Below are 20,531 nucleotides of genomic sequence, written 5' to 3' on the forward strand. Positions count from 1 at the left end.
GAGCATCTGGCAGGTTTTCAAGACATTAAGGACTGTTTTGTTTTTTATTTTTTCCCTCCTCAGAAAAGCATTATCTTCTATCATGGCTACAGCTACATTTTCCTGGCACCATTCTAATAAATAAACTGCTTACACAAATCACTGAGACCTTAAACTTGGGCCCACTGCTTTTGGGGTGGAGACTGAGCAGGCTTGGAGAGAAGAGCCAAGGTCTAGGTCCAACAGCCTAGAGGTGAGCCTGCTGACCGCTGCGGCCTCTGGCACGATCTGCCCACACCGGCAGATCCGGTTGCTGCACAGTAGGTAGCCCCGGGAAAGGACCTCTCAGCTCCAAGGCCGGGGATGGTGGCTGGTGCCAAGCAAGGGTCATTTTGGTGGGGCAGTGGCTGTTTGGAACGGTTGTTTCTCTCCTAAGTCAGTAGCACTGTCCTTAGCAAATGACTGAAGCTGTTGGGAAGAGCGGTCCGTCACTGTAATCTCTGTTTTGCTCTCACAGTATCCTGTTCCCTTGCCTCTGGCAATGGTCCACAGCAAACAGGCCTGCTGGGTAATGGCAACCACAGGGATGCCGGGGCCAGAGACTATCCCCTCGCTAGCCAATCCTCCTGGCTTCAAAGATACCCCATTCATTCATTTCCCACAGGTGCCCCCAACTGCCCAGCTCTTCCCCTGGAGGGACCCAGGAGTTCAGAGTTCGGGAGCCCAGGGTCTGAGGTCACAAGATAGGTCTGATAACATTTTCCTGATGGCCAGAGGTTCTGCTCCCTCGGGAAGAGATGAGTGTAGGCAGAACTGACTTCAGCAGCCCACATGCCTACGTTCCATACCCTCTACAGGGCGGAGCTGTGGAGAGCAGCAATAGCTGAGCAACCCTTCTCTCCCTCCCGCCAGCAAAAGAGCAAACTGGAAGGACACCTTCTACTGCCTCCCCTACTTCTCCCTCAGGTGCCCACCCGCTCCAGCCCCACCCTGGGATCAATATCTAATGCTGGCTTCAAGATCTTATCTGCCATTTGCAAGGATAAAGCAACAAACTCACCCCCACCCCCATCCCTGATGATTAAACCCTTTGATGATCTGCCCAGTATTTTCCAGGCTACCTCTAACAAGCTTTAGAGAGCAAATGAAATGACTCTGAGAAAATTGGAAAGGCATCATTCTCTCTCTCCTTGGGGACATAGATCGTCTCACAGAAGACCATGGATGAAATGACAGGCAAGAACAAGAATGGCTCCCAGCTTCTACCAGGAGCTCCTCATCCCCTCACCCCCAAACTTCATGTGACTTAGTTTTTCCCTCTGAAAATGAGAAGCGACATGGACAAGAAGGGGTGGTGTAGTTAGGGCAAACTGTGAGGAAGCAGTCTAGACCCTCATTGAGTCTCCTGTTCACAGACCTGCTGGGTACCAGGCCTGTCTGCAGAGTGGGTGGGAGCTTGGGCTGCAGTCACACAGGCAGAGCTGATGTCTCAAGTCCTGCTTCCTTTTGGGTGCATCCCTGGGCAGCCTGGTTCGCCTCTATTTGCCACATGCAGCCCCTGTGCTGGCACCAATGCATGCAGAGCACCGCCTGTTTCTACTGTGACAGTGAGCACAGCCTGTTCAGATTAACCGTGAATCTCTGACGGCAGAAGTCAGGGTAGGTGTTGAGACAGGATGTCCACGCCCACCTTCAGAAATGAAGGACATCCTCTACGTCCTGCCTCCCTGGCTGCTGGGAGCACCCCAAGATATCCTACGGTATGCTCTGCTCAAGTTTCCTCAGCAGAAGGGACCCCAGATCACGCCAACTTCCTGAACGAAATAAATTCGTGGATGGCTCCTGTGGATGCAGAGATGGCCCCTCACCCGATTCTGTGCGTAGATAGACTGCCTCATTCCTGCTGTCATCAGAGGTCAGAATCTCTCTCTAGCCACCCACAGTCAAGGTCCCTTCCTAATAACCCTCCTGTAGGCTACTCCTAGTAGAAGGTGGATCCTACCTACAGTAACTATTCACATCCACCCCTCATTCCTGGCTGTTTAATTAAAGGATACAAAACTACAGGCCAGACACACTTGGTTCCTGTGGCTCCTCAATCACCTTTCCATATTCTTAGAGAAAGAAACTGTAATGGTCAGACACTTGGCAGGTGGGAAGAAAGAACCCTAGGTGCCTCTGCCCCCGACCCTAGTCCCTGAAACTAGGAGGTCAGCTTTATCTAGGGATAACGTGGAAGCACCCATACTACACAGATCCACTGAGAGGCAAAGTCTAAACTCTCATCACCAGGAGTCTCTCCCATGGCACTAGTGAGACCAAGCTGGCCCTTCAGTGGACAGAAGTCAACTGCCACTCAAATATGCCTCAGGATCATCTTTTCTCCCTGGGGACCACAGGGAGCAAGGACAGGTGGTGGCAAACAGAAAGCCAAGTGGCAACTAACTTGACCTCTGCCTCCTACTGGTGATAAAGGCCCAAGGGAGCCCAGACCACGGGCCCAAGTCTATGTGCTCTGCTGTGACTCCTGACACAACATAGAGGTCTGTGTTCCTGGGGCCAGGGACCAGACACAGCCCAGGTTACCCATCAGGGCTGGGCGAGAAGACAGGAGCTCCCCCCAAGGCAAGCTGGCTAATAGACTAACTGAATCAGTGAGAGACCCTGCTTCAGTAAATAAAATGGAGTGACCATGGAAGACATCTGACATCAACACGACATCTACATGCCCCACGCGTTCAACATACATGTGCATGCATGTGCATGCATACACGAAGGGAGAGAGGGAGGGATGGAGAGAGGAAGAGAGCGGGAGAGAGACAGATAGAGACAAGAGAGATGGGGAAGTAGCTCATTGTGCTCCAGACCATGGGTTTGATCCCAGACCCTGACCCACATAAGAAAAGGACACAGTCACTGTGACACAGCTCAGCAAACTCCTGAGATTGTGGGTTCTGACACTGACTGCTGCCAGGAGCCACATTTAGATGTCATCACTCACCCAGAAAAACCTGTTCCTATCTGGGCACACAAAGAAAGAGTAAGAGTCTGCAATCAGTAGCCTTGGGCTGGAGGCTACTGGGTCTTAAGAGCCTTAGCTCTCCAGAGCCTTGGTATCTCAGCCATAAAATGGTAAAGGTAATTATCCTTAAGAGCTAACACTTAATGCACACTTATTCTTGGCCTTCCACTTGCCAAACTACACTATTAAAGTAGGCACTTTTCCTAGATGGATTTTTTTTTTTTTTTTGTCAACTTGACACAAGTCAGAGTCATCTAAGAGGAGGAGCGTCATTGGGAAAATGCCTCCATGAGATCTCCTGGAGGCACATCTGTGGGGCATTTTCTTGATTAGGGACTGATGTAGAAGGGCCCAGGCAGTCTAAACAAGCATGAAAAAGAAGCCAGTGATCAGGGCCTTGACTTCCTTTGGTGATAGAGCAATGTGCAAGTTGAAATAAACCCTTTCTTCTCCGAGCTACTTTCGGCCATGGTTTTTTATCACAGCACTAAAAAAAAAAAAAAAAAAAAAAAAAAAAAACCAAAAAAACCACAAAAAACCAAAACGCTAGGGCACTGCTATTACTACTTTCACTTTATAAATGAACAGAGGAGGCATAAAAATGCGCAGTAATTCCTCCCCAAGTCACAACAACTCTGTGACTCCCAAGATGGCTGTGGAGGCCAAATTATGAGAGACACAAGAAAATTGTGCTTTGGCTTCTCATTAAAGAAAAAAAATATGTATAGGTTTGCATTTCTATGTATTAGTCATATAGAAGCATATGGATACCGGAGCCCATGGAGGCTAGAAGCCTGGGATCTCCTCCAACTGGAGTTACAGGTGGCAGTCAGCGATCTGAAGTGACTGTCGGGAACCAAACTGCGGTCTCTGACACAGCAACAAGTTCTCCTCACCACTGGGTGATCTCCGCAGCGCTACTTTATTACTCGTTGCAGACAGAATCATTCTACATTGCCTAGGTGGATTCTTCCATCCCACCTGAGACAGACTACAGAGTCTGGGTTGTCACCCCCAGTGTGGTACTTAGGCATCTATAACATCACCAAGACAATGTTGATGATGACAGAAAATAATCACAAACTGTACATCACGAGGAACACCTTCCTCCCGGTGGTAGCTCTCCAGCTCCAGCTCCAGGGGAATGGGGAAAGGGAGAGAGAGCGTTTACATGGTTTTGTTTCCTTCCCTGCCTTCTCTCCTCATCCTCTACCCTGCCCTGGTCCATCCAGGGTTGACCTCTCCATCACGGAGAAAGTTGGGCATATGAAGACAGGATATGCAGATCTCTCCCTGGCCCCCTTCATCCCTTCCAGCCTTTCACTCGCTGCTTCCTCAGACAGGAAAGAGGCACAGGGTAACCACTTCTGATCACAGAAGATATCAGGGAATGGAAACAATAGATGTGGCAAAGGAAACAGGTCTCTAGGTTCACCCAGGGCTCCTTCCCTGGAGTACACCCCACAGCCTTTCCTCACACCCCACTTCAAAATCGCTGCTCATTAACACCCCATTAACGAGGGCCCCAGGAAGAGGGCCCTTCCAGAGCACAGCAGAATATTGCGCCAAGTCATAACCTCCTCGGACTTTTGTCTCAAGGAGGATGGTCTATATTCCTCCCCTTTTCCCATTCAAAGCAATGATTTGAACAGGTTCTTGCTGGCAGGGGCCACTGAGAGAGTTCTTTGACAAATCTGTTCAACACTAGGGATCCACTCCCAAGCAAAACTCAAGACATCGGGCAAATCATTTCAAAGGTTTGTGGAGCCCAGGTTGAGTGAGACCCATTTTCTATAATATGGATGGGTCAGGGGGAACAGACAAGTACAGCTGTCCCCCAAGCACTTCAAAGCTCCACAGGACCGTCCAGATCTGGTAATCAGCTAACAGATTCAAGCAAAGGTTTTCCACCTCCTCTCACACAGTCTTAGGCTGACAGGCTGCTCCCTGAGCCTTCTTTGATGCAAATTGAGAGTCCGATTGAGTAATCACTATGAATAATTTCCACGGGGATCACTGAGTGCTGAGGTTAGTTAGCTAGGGGCGAGTGCTGAGGTAGAGCCAGGACAGGAAAGGTAAGTTGAACCAGCGTACAGGGTGTGGCCGCTCAATTTCAGCCAGGGCTCCCTAGCCAAGACGGTTTCCACCATCTGATACCCAGACTCACTGTGCTATGCACAGTCTACTTGCTGGATTCTGCATTTTCCTTGTACATTTTGTCAACAGGATGGGAGGGGAGAAGCCCAGGAGGGGAGGAAGGGACATTCCCTTAGGACGGGCCATCTTACCTCTGTGCCTGTTGGTGGTTTTGTCGAACATCAGCATTGCATCCTCTACCTGAAAACAAGCACAGAATAAAAGCTGCTTCAGGACTTTTCATGAAATCCACACAACATTACAAATACAGATCACATTTGGGTAGGGGGCGGGATAGGAAGGTGGTTTCCACTGCTAAAGAAATAGTTGCTCAAATAGAGAATGTTTATAAAATGGGGGGGCACAAACCCCCAAATCCCCTCAACTTGGCATAATCTTAGTTAACTGATGTGTAGTTTCCTTTGGGGAGGGGAGGGAAAGAGGGAAGAAGGAGGGGAGGAGGGAGAGAGAGGAAGGGAGAGAGGGATTATATTGTATCATTGTGGAATGTTATTGTCTTTTCTGTTGTATAAATGACATTACAATATAGCAAATACTTCACCCAGGTCAATACAATATGACAGCTTGACAGTGTTCCACAGAGCAAGAGGCCACAGCTAAGGTCTCTTCTAATGTATACTCAGTTCATTAGGTTATAGACGACAGACTTCAGTACCCTCACTCTGATGGGCTAGACTGTGCTTCCTAAAACTTATCGGTTTAAGTCCTAATTCCTACTTCCATGACTGGGTGACTACTCTTTATTTTTATTTTTTTAAAAGATTTAAAATTTTTATGTGCCCACACGTGTGTGTCTGTGTTTATCTGCAATATGTCACTGGGTGCCTGTGGAAACCAAAAGGTGCTGGATCCTGGGAAACTGGAGTTTTGCGTTGTCTGATGTGGTTGCTGGGAAACCCAACTTGGCTCCTCTGCGAAAGCAGTTAGTGCTCTTAACCACTGAGCCATCTCTCCATCCCAACTGGGTCTTTAAAGCCAACAACATTAAGATGAGTTCATTAGGGTGGACCTTAATCCCATCATATGAATGGTGTCCTCAAATGAGGACAAAGACACAGACAGGGCTGAGGAACCACAGGCCAACAAGACCTCAGTAGGTACCAACCCCACCACCGCACAATCTTGGACTTCTGGCTTCCAGGATAAACAGACATGAGAAAACTATGACTTGTTTGTTGAAACGCTCCAGTCTCTGGCGCTCTGCTGTGGCAGTCCTAGAACTCTGATGGCACCCTGGTACTCTGATGCTAGGGCTCCTTCAGGGCAATCAAGAAGAGAAGTACCCAGGCTGGCTTCTGGCTGTCTCCTCACATACCCTGCAACTCTTAGCCATTTCTAACTGTAGGATTCCACACAGATCTCAAGAAACAACAGACGGCTCCGCAACCCACTCCTCTCATTTGTAGATCTAATCCTTTAAATCACAATACCCACCTTTACCCTCAAGAAGGCTTGCTATGCCAGGGTGAATCGGGCGCTTGCTTCAGGGATTCTGGACTCAACAGGGGTGGCCAAAATACAAACCAATACAAACTGTGAGTCAGGGGACTCTGTGATTGGAGCAGTCAGGGTGTAACTGTGGCTGGGAAGATCTTAGCACTCTGTTATGCGCAGAGGCTCCCAAGGGTCAGCTAAGCCACCCGAGAAAGAATCGCAGGCCACCCACTAGTGAAGGGAGGATTAAAATGGCGCCTCTGGACAAACTGAACTTATTTTTCTAGATCCTATCACGGACGACAGTGGAGAGAGCAAAGTCGAGGCAAGAACAGGGAAGAGGCAGGCAAGCCAGACTGGAAGAGATCTGTCTCACTTAAAAATCCCTTCTGGAGGCAGGGCCCCCTTTGTTGCTAAGCAACCCAAGCTGAACAAACAGGCTCCTGGGGCCTTCCCCTTCTGGTGCCCCCCACTCCTGCAGTCATTTGCTGTGAAGAGGGTATCCTTACATGTAGGGAGCTGTCCCCCCTTCTGCCCCCACTTTCTCCCAGGCACCAGCTGGCAGGAGAGGCAAAGCTAGTTTGAGATCACTTGAACAGGGCCTCCTTCTCTGGGCTCTTCCTGTTCCCATGCCTTGGTGGGCTTCAAGGGTCCCCCCAGACACCTGCTGAGGCCATACGCCTCCCATACACCACCCAAGCAAATCACCAGAAGATGAAGTGGTGTGTTTGTACACAGAGCAGTCACACTCTGGCATATGGCATCTCAGACTCAGACCTTGGGATGCCAGAAGACTTCAGATGCCTGGGGTGCGGGTACAGGTTGGGGGTAAGACCTGCTGTGGGTGCAGGTAAATGTGACATCTGCTTCTTTGCACCCATCTCCACATTGTCGGAGATGTCTGCCAAATCTTGATTTTTTTTTTTTTTAACTGAAAATGTCTAACAGCGAAGAAAACAGCCTCCCTCCTGTGTTGGCCATGTTTTGGTACTGAAATTCAGATGCCCGTAGGAAATAAATATTTTGAATTAAAAAAAAAATTCCCCCCCCAAAAGCCATGTCTTTCAGCGGTGCGTAATTGGCTCCCTGCTTCTCCTGGCTAAATTTGCCTGCTTTCTTCTGAAGCCTCCACATTCCCTCCACCCTGGTGAGCTTTGGGGGGAGGATCTGTGTGTGTGTGTGTGTGTTTTAGGGGCAAGCATTGTTGTAGAGAATAGGGCTCTTTCCCCTGCAGCCCAGCTCTACAATGGGACTTGTGAAGACCTCCTGAATAGATAAAAGTGTCAGGGTGCAAAAGAAATTCTATTAACATTTTACAAAATATAACATCTAAGAGAGAAAGCAAAAGCACGAGGTGGGACGGAATCAATATGGTAAGATCCAGTGCTGAGGGGTGGGAGCACTTTTCAGTGGTTGCAAACACTTATTAATTCAGGGACGCCATCAATGCAATGGAAATCTGGCAGGGCAGCAAGAGCTGAAACCAGGAGAATTTGAATACACAAAGGCTGAATAGAATGAAAACTGCCGCCTCACATACGGGCCTGTTTCTCACGGTTCTCGGTTCTCAGAGAATCAAACAGAAGCGGCTTGTGCAGGAGTCTCTGTCATGGAGTCTGGGGTGACTGGTGTCAGTGCGGGAGCCAGTTAACTGGCAGCAATCTCTGTCTCACAGGAGGCCCTGTACACGGGGTCACACCTGAAACTGGCACGAAGGAGTTGGCTGTGCATCGCAAGCCTCCAGGAAGGGCTGAGGAGGGATGAAGGCTGGGGTTGGGGAACTATAAGCTGTTGTTCTCCTGGCTTGGAGAAGAGGGTGTCATTAATACCACAAAATACTACTCAAGGAACATGATCCTGGACCTTAGAATCAACACTTTGTGTGGGTAATGTCTTTGCATACTACGGTACAGATTTCCTTGTACCAGAGGTGGCACTGAAGGCCTAACTAGTCTTTTGAATCCCCTGAGGGAGAGAAGGGAGAAGTGTAGGTGTCTCAACCTTAGGTAGCTTTGTCCCATGCCCTAGAATGAGCCTGGTCTATTTCGGAGAAAAGCTTATTCCAACCATAAGAAGTCTCTAGTAATGACCCAAGGCAGGTCCACGTGGGCAGCTTGTGAAAAGCAAAGTCATGGAACTTTTAGGTCAAACAGTTGGGAAGGGGATACTCTCTGCCTTTGAGCCTGGAAGGTCTAGCTTGTGTGTTTCTGCCTATGGAAGGTTCCAGTAAATCTCCCTCAACATACCAATGGAAGGAGAGCAACACGGATGGGCTCTGGGGTCATTACACATAGCAGATTTGCCCAGAGCTAGTTGGCCCACAGATCTTTCAGGCCCCTAGGATTTGTGTGTCTAGATAACTCTCAGCTCCTAGAGGTACGTACTCCTACTAGTTTGTGGCCTCTTTTCCTTCCCCACCATAAACAGTGAGAATGAAGAGGTTAAAGCTCCTGGTCAGAGGTTACTTTCTCCTCTAAAGACTATTCATACCCAGCACATAGGATGACTCCCTAGGGACTGCAGCCTGCAGCAGCAATCCCTCCTCTACTTGGGTCTTCTCTTGACCACTGATCCTCTAACATCCTGAAGAGTTGAGAGTGGAAGCAGGATTGAAAAGATGACCAGGATTGAAAAGATGACAAGGGAATAGCAATCAAGCCGTTCCTGCCCTGACACAGAACAAATCTAGCATCTGCCTGCATGATGCTAACTTCCCTTGTATTGGGTCAACCCAATCGTGACTTAAAAATCTAGCCAGTGGCAACTTCATTTGCTTCTTCTACATACACTGCATATATATCAGGCACTTCCTACTTGCAAAGCACTGGCCTAAGTACAAACAAGGGGCAGGTCCCATGGCTCTGTTGGAAAGGTCACACTAATGACCCAACACCCAATAATTTTGTAGTCGCTCTACCCAAAGAAGAGAAGTCTGGGGCCTGGGCAATAAATTGAGCTGGAGAGACAGGTGTGTCTGGTTGGGTTCTGGCCTGAAGCAACTCAGTGAGCTTCCACTTGCTCTCTGGTGGACTTTGGTCATCACCATGAAAGGGGCATGCCGCCGGGGCTAGCCTGCTGAAGGATGACGGTGCAGGACACATGGCACAGGACACCTGTCCCCATTTTCCACAGCTGAGGCCCAGCTGAGAGCAGGAAGATCAGTAAACTGCTCCCAGTGCACCTAGCCAGCAGCTACTGCCTGCAACTGAGGCTCTGCAGTTTGTTACACAGTAATCAGTAATCGCTGCAGCAGGAGCTAATGCATATGCAACCCAAGTCAACGCACAACTCCAAAAGAATACCTTGCATTCAGAAGATGATGTTTCAAATAACACTGTAGAGGAACGGCAAGAAAAAAGGCAGAAGGGGAAATCGTTGATGAGGGTCCAGTATTAAACCACCAGCCAAGTACCACGTTGCAAAATGGAACCTTCCAGGCGGACACAGGGAAGACCTCTGCATCTAGGTTTTATCCCAGCAGCAAGGCTGAGGACCTAGGTCCTAGAAAGGCCAAGAAAAGATGAAAACCTGCTTCTCATCAAATGAACGCTGTGAAGACTCAACAATAATAACCAACCAAAGTCCGTGGGGGAGGCCACGCTACTCCTGACTTCTTTAACTAAGGAGAGAACCCTCTTTCAAACCCTCAAAGGTTTAATACAAGCCAAACAGAATCACTTCTGGGTGGTTCTGAAGTGGTCAAACAGTGTTGACTCTACCCAAAGTTTAGACCCTACTTGTCCCAGCTCACATTGGCTGAAGCGGCAACCTTTAAAGTCACAATGCAGAGATGCCCACGCAAGGGGAAGTCACAAGTTTTCTTTGTCCAGTTAGCTGAGCTCAGTCCCCTGGACTTCTGCTCTGCCCAGGACTTCACAGAATTGCTTTCCTTGGGTGCAATGCAGTTGCTAGAAGGTGAATACAGAAAACTTGTTCCCAGGGGAGGGCTGAAGCCAGGAGCAGCAGGTGATCAAGACAAGAAGTGCTGCATAGAGTCCAGGCCCTGATTCTCATGTTAGCTAGCTTCACAGTGTCTCATGGAGTTCAAGGCACCTCCCTGTCTGTTTCCTGGTTATATCTGAGAGAGGAGGGAATTGTATGAGGTGGCTCTAAACTCCGAGGGTGAGGACTCTGCAGGGGATTCAGAGAAGAGACTGCAGAGCATGCTGGGAGAGAGGGGGAGCAGGGCAGACACTACAACATCTGGGAGCATCAAATTCCCCACTGAAAACCGTTTCCCTTTGAAAACTGTCCCAGAGCTTTGCTGTGACCAACACACACCCTAAGACACTTCCTACTCCCTACACCTCCTGGGAGTCCCCCCCCCNCCCCCNCNTCATACCTATTGAGAACAAAGCAGGAATCCGCACTTCAAATGGTCCTTAGATCATCTATCCAGATGTGAGGAGGGGAACTGGGAAGGGACGAAACCTCCACTCTCCCCCCCAGAACAAACACTCTTAGATTTCTCTTCCTGCTCCCACGTGGACGCTTCAAGAGTTAGTTTAAATCAACACCCCACAAAGGCGGAACTGGCGATACGACAGTGCACAGGGCTTAGCGGCCTTATTATGCTTTATAAATTCAAGACACTAAGGCTATTTGATGTGGCGAGACCACCTAGGACAAAGGGTTGGAATCTGTGCTGGGTCAAACATGGGTCACTTCTGCTCCAACCACTGTATCTAGACTAAAGTGGCTCCTGACAACTAAGTCATCTTCTGAGGCTAACCTTTTCCCTCAGTGTCCAGAGAGGGGGCGGTGGCTTTGCCAACCATTGACAAGAGAGAGCAGACAGCAGAGGGGGCAGCCTGGAAAATCCCATTAAATTCAAAATGCAATTTGCATTAGTGGTTTCAGCCTTGATGGCTCCCAGGAGCACCCTAAAGGCTGTTGAAACACCTGTTGCCTTGGCCACACCCTCACTCTCCAGGGGACCTTGCAGAAGGCCTCTTAGGCCCTCCAGTGATCTGTGTTCTTCCAAGGCAGAGAATTGCTATTCTAAATGGTTGAGTGTGGTGGGAGGGGCCTTACCTCACATCATGTGTGTCAAAAATAAGCTAGCAGGTGTTAGCAGGCCTTAAGCTGCCCAGAAGTGGGATGCTGGATGTAAGGGGCAAGCATTCACCCTGTTTGTCGTCAGGATTCTGTTCTGAAGAAGCCAGAAGAACCAACAACTGAACAAGGGCTCTTATATTTTTGAGATAGGGTTACATGTAGCCCAGGCTGGTTTTTGAATTCTTCTGTGGCCCAGGATGACCACGAGCTCCTGGAAGCTTCTACCTTCTAAGTACAGGTATACCAAGCCTCTGACACCATTCCTAGTATGCTAGGTGCTAGGGACAAAACCCAGGGCCTTATCAAGTAACTGACAATTCCTAGTCTTGAACCCAGAACTTTAAAGACAACTTAATGAAACCACTATTCCTTCGACAGTGTTATAGCCTTGGCCCTCATGTGGCACATGAGAAAGAGATTCTCATTTATCCTCTGATCCCCAGCCTTCCCACCGCTCACCCTGAGGCTGGCAAGGGCCCATGACTTGGACGCTGGTCTCTGGAAGTTCAAGTCTCTGCCCCTCCTCCCCATGTAGGTTCCTGCCTCCTTCCCCACAGATGCAGTCAAGAGAACTCTTGGCCACTTCTCCATGCATTCATTCACCCCTGGAAGGTTCCAACAATGGAGGTACACCCCCCCCAGGCTTCTGTTGTAGCCCCTGCTGTTAGCAACTGCCCATTTCATCCTGGAAGTCCAACACTCTAGCTTCCATCAGCCCCCAGAACTTGTTTATTTTGAGTCACGCTCATGCCTCCATTGAATGGCAGGAAAAGAGGCTGTTGGGTTTCTTCTACATCCTTTTTCCAAAATGTGGTAAAGCACATGCAACATAAACTTTGCCATTTCAACTGAGTACACAAGCATTCAGTACACAAGCGCTAAGTGTATTTCCTGAACTCTTCATTAAAGGCTTTCTTTTGGCTAGAATATCTACCCTCCCAAGCAGGGTTGTGCTCTATCAGTCCTGTTTTTCTTACTTTTGTGTTTTCAACCCTTATGGAATCATTCCACTTTCTCATTTAACTTATATACAACCAAGCCCCAAAGTTTATCAGATACGAATTACAAATGTAACCAACGGACGCTTGTGGGAGTCGGGACTCGCTGAAGAGTGTGGGGTACCTACCTACAAGCAAGGCCTCCTGCTCAGCTGGTCTGAATGCAGACAATACTTACAAAACGCCCACCCTGCCCCTATCAAAAAATGATGAATAATGACCGTTTACTATAGCTTAAAGGGCAATTTTGCAAGTAGCTCTGGGTAGATGCTATCATAGACATTTTGTAGGTGAGGAAATTAGAGTTGTTAAGACTAAGTAACTAGCCTGGCATATCACACAGGAGATACAGTGGAGTCAGGATTTAAAAGTGGATGATTCCCCTCAGTTTTCCATCTCTGTTCACTGTGTGCCACTTTCTCAAGTCCCTAGAGCTCAGGTTAGTACTACCGGCTTCTGGGTGAACCAACAAATATGACCTTCAAAGCTCCCCAAACGGTCCAAAGTGATTAAGTAAGCTTAAAGGGGGTGGGTGGGTGGGGAATTGGGGAGCAACTGAAGAGTTGAGGAGATAGGACATAAGGGTTTCTTTCTTTGAGTCAAGAAAATCTAGATGCTGAACACTGGGCTTCGCCACGGTCACAGAGCAAGAGCTGGAACTGGACTGGAGTCCTGGAAGTCAATCCAGGGCTCAGCCTATGAGAGTCTTCAGGGTACTCTGAGTGTAGTTAGAGTATGAAGAATATATGCCATGCTTCACTCATCCTAGGGCTGGCAGGAAGGCTTGCATGACTGGTTGTTGAGTCCCTGGCTCAGGATTCACAGCCAATTCACGTCCTCCCAGGGAATCCTGCTGTACTGTGAACATGAATACCCACACATACCCACTGAAAAGTGGGTCACACCAAAGAACAGCCACTAACAGGATCAGCGTGCCCGGGGGGGGGGGGGGTAGTCACAGGAGGATCCATCTTGAAAGAGCCTGAATCTACCTCTGGGGCTATGGTTGAGGTTGGAGCTCCTTTTCAGCTGGGCAGACAAAGACCTGGTCCCCAGCACCACCCAGGGAGGGAGCAGGAGGTGCTTGCTCTCTGGAGTGATGAAGTGGAGTCAGGGCATGTAGAAGAGGTGAAGGAAGGGAGGTGATGGGAGAGAGGCTGAACATGAGCTGTTGGAGGCGAAGCAGTTGGATCCAGCAGGCTGACAGCTGTCACATGGAAATGGCATCTGGCCTAACGGCCTCTCATGTGACGTTCCTTCGAGTGGCGGCTGTTGTGCTCTGGTAATCCGGTACCCACTTTTAGGGCTGGTTGCTGAGTGTGTGTGTGTGTGTGTGTGTGTGCATGCATGCAACTGGGCTCTGGGGGAGAGGAGTGGCAGGCAAGCTACTGAATGTTCCTTTCTCCCTGTCTCTAACCTCTCCCCATCAGGCCTCACCTACCGTGAAAAAGGCCCAAACCTGCCAGCTCCAGAGGAGAGAGGCCATCATTAGGGGAGTGTTGATGTGCCGTAACAGACTCTTGCATTCCCATTAAACAAATACTAAACTGCTAATTGCCAAAATGGATCTGCACGACTCTGACCGAACAGGGGAAGGGTTTATAATTACCAAGTGTGAAAATGCACAGCCTGTAAATAAGAACCTCATCTGTCCTAATACAGGCTGATATTGATGGGCATGAAATAAACATCAGGACCAAATGGAAAAATCATCCACATCTCCTGTGGCCAATGCAATCTCAGCCGGTGACAAGCGTGGCTGCAGCTATCCGCTTGGGGAAGGGAAGAGGGGGGAGGAGCGGCGTTTCACAGGCTGGAGAAGTCCAGGTTCCAATATGCAGTGCCAATCCCTCGGGCCATGTGCCACTTCTTTCTGCCTGCAGAACAGGGAGGGAAGCTACACGACTCGATGGTGGGACCAGGGTCGGTCTGCGTTGGAAAGGGAATTCTGGGTGTGTAAGCCTCCCCGCTAGTCTGCTCTTTTACAGACGGGAAGGGGCAGATGAGGAAACAGGGAGATGACAGCTTAGCCAAGGTGGCCAAATTCGTCACTAAACCAGTGTTTATTGAGGCTCCTCTGTCTGCCCAACACGAAGCTAGCTGACGAGCATAGATGGAAGGGACTAGGGACCAGGCTGACTCTGAGACCTCGGGATCTCTCTGTGCCTTCCTGTCTGTGGGCTGGATGGGAGGCAGGCTCCAGCCTTAGGATTTAACAGCCATGCACTTGCCTTGATTACGGGGAGCAAAGGAGAGAATGGCCACAGGCTCTAAGAGGCCCCCCCCCCCCAACACTCTACCAGCTTGCTATTCTGATAGATTCAGCTAGATCTTGGGAGGAGTGTATACCTGAGAGATGGGGGGGAACGTTCATCACTTTAAATAGTCTTAGGGGGTTACAGAGGTGACCCAGGGGTCACCTCTCCACTGCAGTGTGATCATCCTATCTCATAGGAACATCTGCATCCTCCTCGGCTCTCAAGGGTCAGAGCACCTCTCCCCTCCTCCCGGGATGAGCTGCTAGGTCTGACCTCAGCAGCAGAAGCCCTTAAACGCCCAAAATAGAAACTTCCTCTGCTCCACAGCCCAGTTTTTGGCAGGAGGCAGAATTCTGTGAACTGTGTGGCTCCAGGTACCCGAGCGAGCGCTCCAAGCATTACTCATCCCCCGAACCCTCCATGGGTCTTAATGGAACTGGCTCCAGCTTCCTGCCCTTTGGCTACCTAACAGCCAACCACCCTGGCATCTAGCCCCCAAGTCACCTCAGAGTCCTGGGTCAACAAGCCCCTGGGTTACTCAGTTCTAATGCTGTCCCCTTGTCTAAAATGAGCAAAATGAAGGCAGTGCTGAATGTCCATCTTTAAAGACATTCTACATCATTGCTTTAAAATTCCCCAAACATCTTTAAATAATGGCTGCCACAATGCTGCTGAGAACAAAGTCCAATCATAGCTAAGACTAGGGGTTAAGTCTTGGTAAAGTGACTTCCTGTTCAGAGAAGGTCATAACTTCTCCAAGGCAGACAGGAGCAAGAAGAAAGGACTCCAGGCCACGCCTCACATTCCAGAGGAACAAGCCAGTGCTCAGTGATTTTGTGGCTAATTGTGACAGACTAAAAGGAACCTAACATGGACTTATAGGTCTGGGGTTCAAATCTTTCTCCACCACCCCGACCTGTGCATTTTTGGGGGGAAGGCTCTGCAGGACAAACGAGAACAATGATCATCGTTTCTCTTCTCCTCTGCATCGAGAAGTAGACATTATTGACGTAATATCCAGGAAAGCATTTGGCCAGGGGTCTATTACTGCAATTAAGCATTCCAGTACCAGCACCCACGGATGCTCACAACTATCTGTTAGGTAAGAGATGTGTCGTGGACTAAGAGACTTTGTATTGATTACCACACAGTCCAATCTAATGAATCAGTATGGATGAGTGGCGTTTAACTATGCAAGCTCACCTGACTTTATGAACCATTCTCCAAGGATGTAAATACACTGTGTTTCAGAAGCTCAGAGGGAGTGGGGGTGGGGCAGGGTGGGTGACACTGGTGGCACATCCTACAGTGGGATGCTCCTCTGTATAAAAAGAAACATAGTAGCCACCATACACCGTAGCTTTCATGGATTCCCTTGGAGGAAACTATGCTGATGAGAAAAGAAAAATATCCAAGGTTAGATGGTTCTATTTCTATAACAGAATGACGAAGTTGATGCAATGGAGCATAGCCCAGATCTGCGTTGGGGGTGAGCTTGGTGTGTATTACGAAACCAGGTGGTTTCTGGTGGACTCAGTGGGACAGTTCTGAGTATGATGATGACGGCCATTAGAATAAGCAGATAACCATTTTTTCTTTTTTCCCCTTTTTATTTTCCTGTTTTCTTGAGACAGAGTTGTGGGGAAATGGGTGAAAGGCACACCAGGGCACCTTGATACATATACATATATACATATATGTATGTGTGTATATATATATGTGTGTGTGTATATATATATGTGTATATATATATATATATATATAAAATCTTGTCTACCAAATAAATTGAACTTGCATGAAGGATTATTATTAATACTAGTCATAGTGGAGGCTTTTGGTAGCATGGCCTAAACTATGTATATACCTGCTACCTTTAGTTTAGACTGAGGTACCCAAGGTGCCCAATAAGTTTCCTTTGAAGTGATAAAGTCAACTTAAGGACCCCACTTCCTTTTGTGGATGCCTTCGGGTGGAAACTGCTATTCTCCTCATTAGGTCCCAACTCGGGCTCCAGTCTTATTAAGTGAGTACTGTCAGAATAACGATGTTTCCTACTTCTCAAGCCACACGATTCCCTAAAGGGAAAAGGAGGAGGAGAAGCCGGTACCCACAGTCTAACCCCCCCAAAGCAGCAACAAAGTAGCAACTCAAGCTGCTTCAGGACCCAACAGGCAGCTTTCGCTTTCGTTTATTTCTACATCACCACTCGGAGGCTGAAGACTGCTCTCATCTCAGGAGCTGTCAATTTGCCTTACTGCTGGGTTTTTCATCTGTTTTCGGTAAGAAGGAATTACAAAGCAGGCAAATGAAATAACGCAGAGCAATCTAACATATTTCGGGGATTCAAATTGGGACCAGAGAAGAAGGAAATTAAACAACGATGACAGGCCACCCAGCACACCTGTGTGAGGCCTAGGGCTTGGCCCCACCCCCACCGGTAATGTTGGAACCCCATGACGCTCTGTCCTCCACTGCCAACTATGCTATCTGCTTCGTCCTGACCCTTCAAATCATGTATGTACACTGTACAACTTATATGGTATTTTTGCTTCCCGAAGCAGAAAAATCTTGTAACTGTGGGTGAACTGTCAGGTGCTGTTCCTTTAAATGGCCTGTGAAAGATCAAGGGGCCGGAAGTCCATCCCTATACATTTACTTCTTTTCCTCAGAAATCAGTGGAGACACCTACTTCCTGACAGCCAGGCCACATGAGAAACACTCACTGCATGGAGCCTAAGGGTGTCTTCCACTTGAGGTCTCTACTTGGGGTCGGGGAGTGATGCCTCCTAAAGACTTCTGGCAAATTCGTCTAAATTTTTGGTTTTAACTAAATTGTTGCTCAATTGCTTAGGCCTCTATTCTCCCCATGCCTGGCTGCAGAGCTGAAAATGAGCTAAGAAAATGTTAGGAACTGCAGGGCCAAGATGTCCTGCTGGCCTCTGGGGCCATGTGGTACTCAAGAAACAAACTACCCCTTGACCATCACAGGGGAGGGAGGGGAGGGCAGAAGGTAGGTGACAGCCTGGGACATCAGGTTCCTTTGAGCCACTGAAGTATAGGAGGCCCCCGTCTTCCAATCACCATTAATTTAAGATCAAGTGATACTGACACCTGCAGAATGTATCCATGTGCCAGGTTGGCTGACCCACCTCTCCTGCTAGAACTGATTCCACAGGAAAGCATGAAGGGACAGAGTAGTGAGAGCCTCCAGCGATTCAAGACTGGTCAGTATGCCCAGGTGCTGGTCACCACACAATGGAGCACCAGAGCAGAGGCAGCCATCCACGGCTGGTACCCATTTCCCACCTCTGGGAGGGAGCGCGGTGGAGGCAGGAGGAAAGGTGACCTGTATGTAATGACCATTTGTATGTATGTATGTTATGTATGTATGTATGTACATATGTACGTCTGTATGCTTGTGTGTGAACACATGTTCACGGGGGGGGGGTGGGTGGATGTATGACTATTAGTGTGTGGGTACATATGTGTGAAGGCCAGAGGTCAAGGTTGGGGTGTCTTCCACCGTGGCTCTCCACCTTATTTTTTGAGATGGGGGTCTCTCACTGAGCCCGGAGCTTGCTGATGCAGTTAGGCGGGACAGCCAAGCAACCCCCGACATCTGCCTGTCTCTGCAGCCCCCCCAACCCTAGTGCTGGGTTTACACACATGTGCTGCCATGCCCAGCCTTTACAAGGGGGCCAGGTAATCCCAACTCAGATTCCTCTTGCTTGCCCGACAGGCATTTTAGTGATGAGCCATCAGCCCAGTTCCCAAAGACCTGTTTCTAAAGGCATTTGCTGGGAACGGAAACATGCACTGTCCCAGCCAGCTCCAGCAGCCTTCAGACCTCACATGCCCCCCCCCCCAAGACAGGGTTTCTCTGTATAGCCCTGGCTGTCCTGGAGCTCACTTTGTAGACCAGGCTGGCCTCGAACTCAGAAATCCACCTGCCTCTGCCTCCCGAGTCCTGGGATTAAAGGTGTACGCCACCACGCCCAGCTCTTACATGGCTTTTAAAACTGTAAGGAAGGACAGAGTTACAACACCACTTATGAACCATACCACAGGAACCAAGATAATTTTCTTCATTAGGGCAAGAAGAAGTGGGAGGGGTATTGAAAGATAGGGGCCACCACTCTCAACACCTACCCGCTGTCATGATAAAGAAGGTTCCAGGAAACCCAGGTGCCACCTACACCCAGGGCTGTCCGCAAAGCTCGGCGGAAAATCCAACCACATGAGGGTTCACAGCCCCAGGGGACTACAACTGAGGAGGAGAGAAAAGCCTCACGGGACAGAGCCTATTTAAGAACCAACCAACAAAAATGTTAGCAGCAACCATTGTTGCCTCCTGTGCCTAAGACTGGAAAAGCAAGATGAAGCAAAAGTGAGTGACTTGACAGAAGCAGAAGAAATGTAGGGACAGAGTGGAGAACACTGTGGTCGAGCATTTTCAAGGAAGGAAGGAGGCCTTAAGAGTGGGAATAGTTTAGGAAAACCAGAAAACCCTTGGGAAGGGGCTCACACACGGGACACACAGTGCTGCTGCTGTCACTGCTGCTGCCAACGCTGGGAGTCTCTCAGATGGCCAACAGCATTGGGCTAGATTTAAGGAAGAACCAATGAGTCCCCAGCAGGCACTGTGCCTCTATGACGCCATATTTGCTCCTTTGTGGGTCAAGCAATGTCGGCAGATGGATGCTCTTTAGAACTCCCCTAGCACCTCGGTTCCGCTCAAAAGAAAAGTACGTAAGACAAATGTTCTCCAGGCGACTGAAATTTCCCCCTCGCTCTCCATGTTTAGTTATTTATTAGGATGCTTCAGCAAGGTTATTTTCAGACTTCCACGTGAAATAGTAATACTTAGCACTTCCAATTCATCTCCCAAACAGTTTTCAAATGTCAGCTCATTAATCCCCAGTCCCCTCGAGGATCTGTGCTCTGCCCCATCACTCAGACTGGGAAGACGGAGGCCGTGCTGCTGAGGCCCTCAGTCAAGGGCTGATCTGAATCAAGGGTATTTTCACAGGACCTCAGGAATGTGTAACGGCTTGGATCTCAGGGACAGTCCTGTGGTGGAGTTACAAGAATCTGGAGGACACAGCTACTCAGCACCTTGAAGAGGCGGGTGAGCACCCAGATGCACCCTATGGTCGTTCTCAGCAGCTGCATTGGGTCCTGCCTCCTTCTCAGACATGCTAAGTGATGAGCTCATCTGATGTGATGGGGGCTGTATTTTGCTGCCTGAGAACTATATCTTTACTTTCTGGGAGAAATCAAAGGCTTGGACAAGGTCTTCATAAGAGAGATGTATTGGTGGGGTGGGAGGCGCTGGAGAGATGGCTCACTCAGTGGTTAATAGCACTGACTGCTATTCCAGAGGCTCTGAGTTCAATTCCCAGTCACCACATGGTGGCTCACTACCATCTGTAATGAGATCTGGTGCCCTCTTCTGGTGTGTCTGAAAACAGCGACATTGTTAAAAAAAAAAAAAAAAAAAAAAAAGTCTGGCTTATTTCATTTAGGATGACACAAGATAAACACTTCCATTTGAGGAAGGAAGGGAGGGAAGGAGGAAGGGAGGGAGGGAGGAAGGGAGGGAGGAAGGAAGGGAGGGAGGAAGGA

The 20,531-nt window shown here is 48.9% G+C and overlaps 1 protein-coding gene across 5 annotated transcripts in view; it reads right to left on the minus strand.

Moving 5' to 3' along the window:
- Msi2 (musashi RNA binding protein 2) overlaps positions 1-20,531 on the minus strand; it is a 407,725-nt gene that overhangs the window by 133,493 nt on the left and 253,701 nt on the right. For all 5 annotated transcript variants that reach the window (XM_021211875.2, XM_021211874.2, XM_029545991.1 and 2 more), the window contains exon 7: positions 5,290-5,338. In XM_021211875.2, coding sequence (XP_021067534.1) covers positions 5,290-5,338 — 49 coding nt within the window. The remainder of the gene's footprint in view (positions 1-5,289; positions 5,339-20,531) is intronic.

The sequence above is a fragment of the Mus pahari genome, chromosome 14 (genome assembly GCF_900095145.1).
Source record: "Mus pahari chromosome 14, PAHARI_EIJ_v1.1, whole genome shotgun sequence".
NCBI lineage: Eukaryota > Metazoa > Chordata > Mammalia > Rodentia > Muridae > Mus > Mus pahari.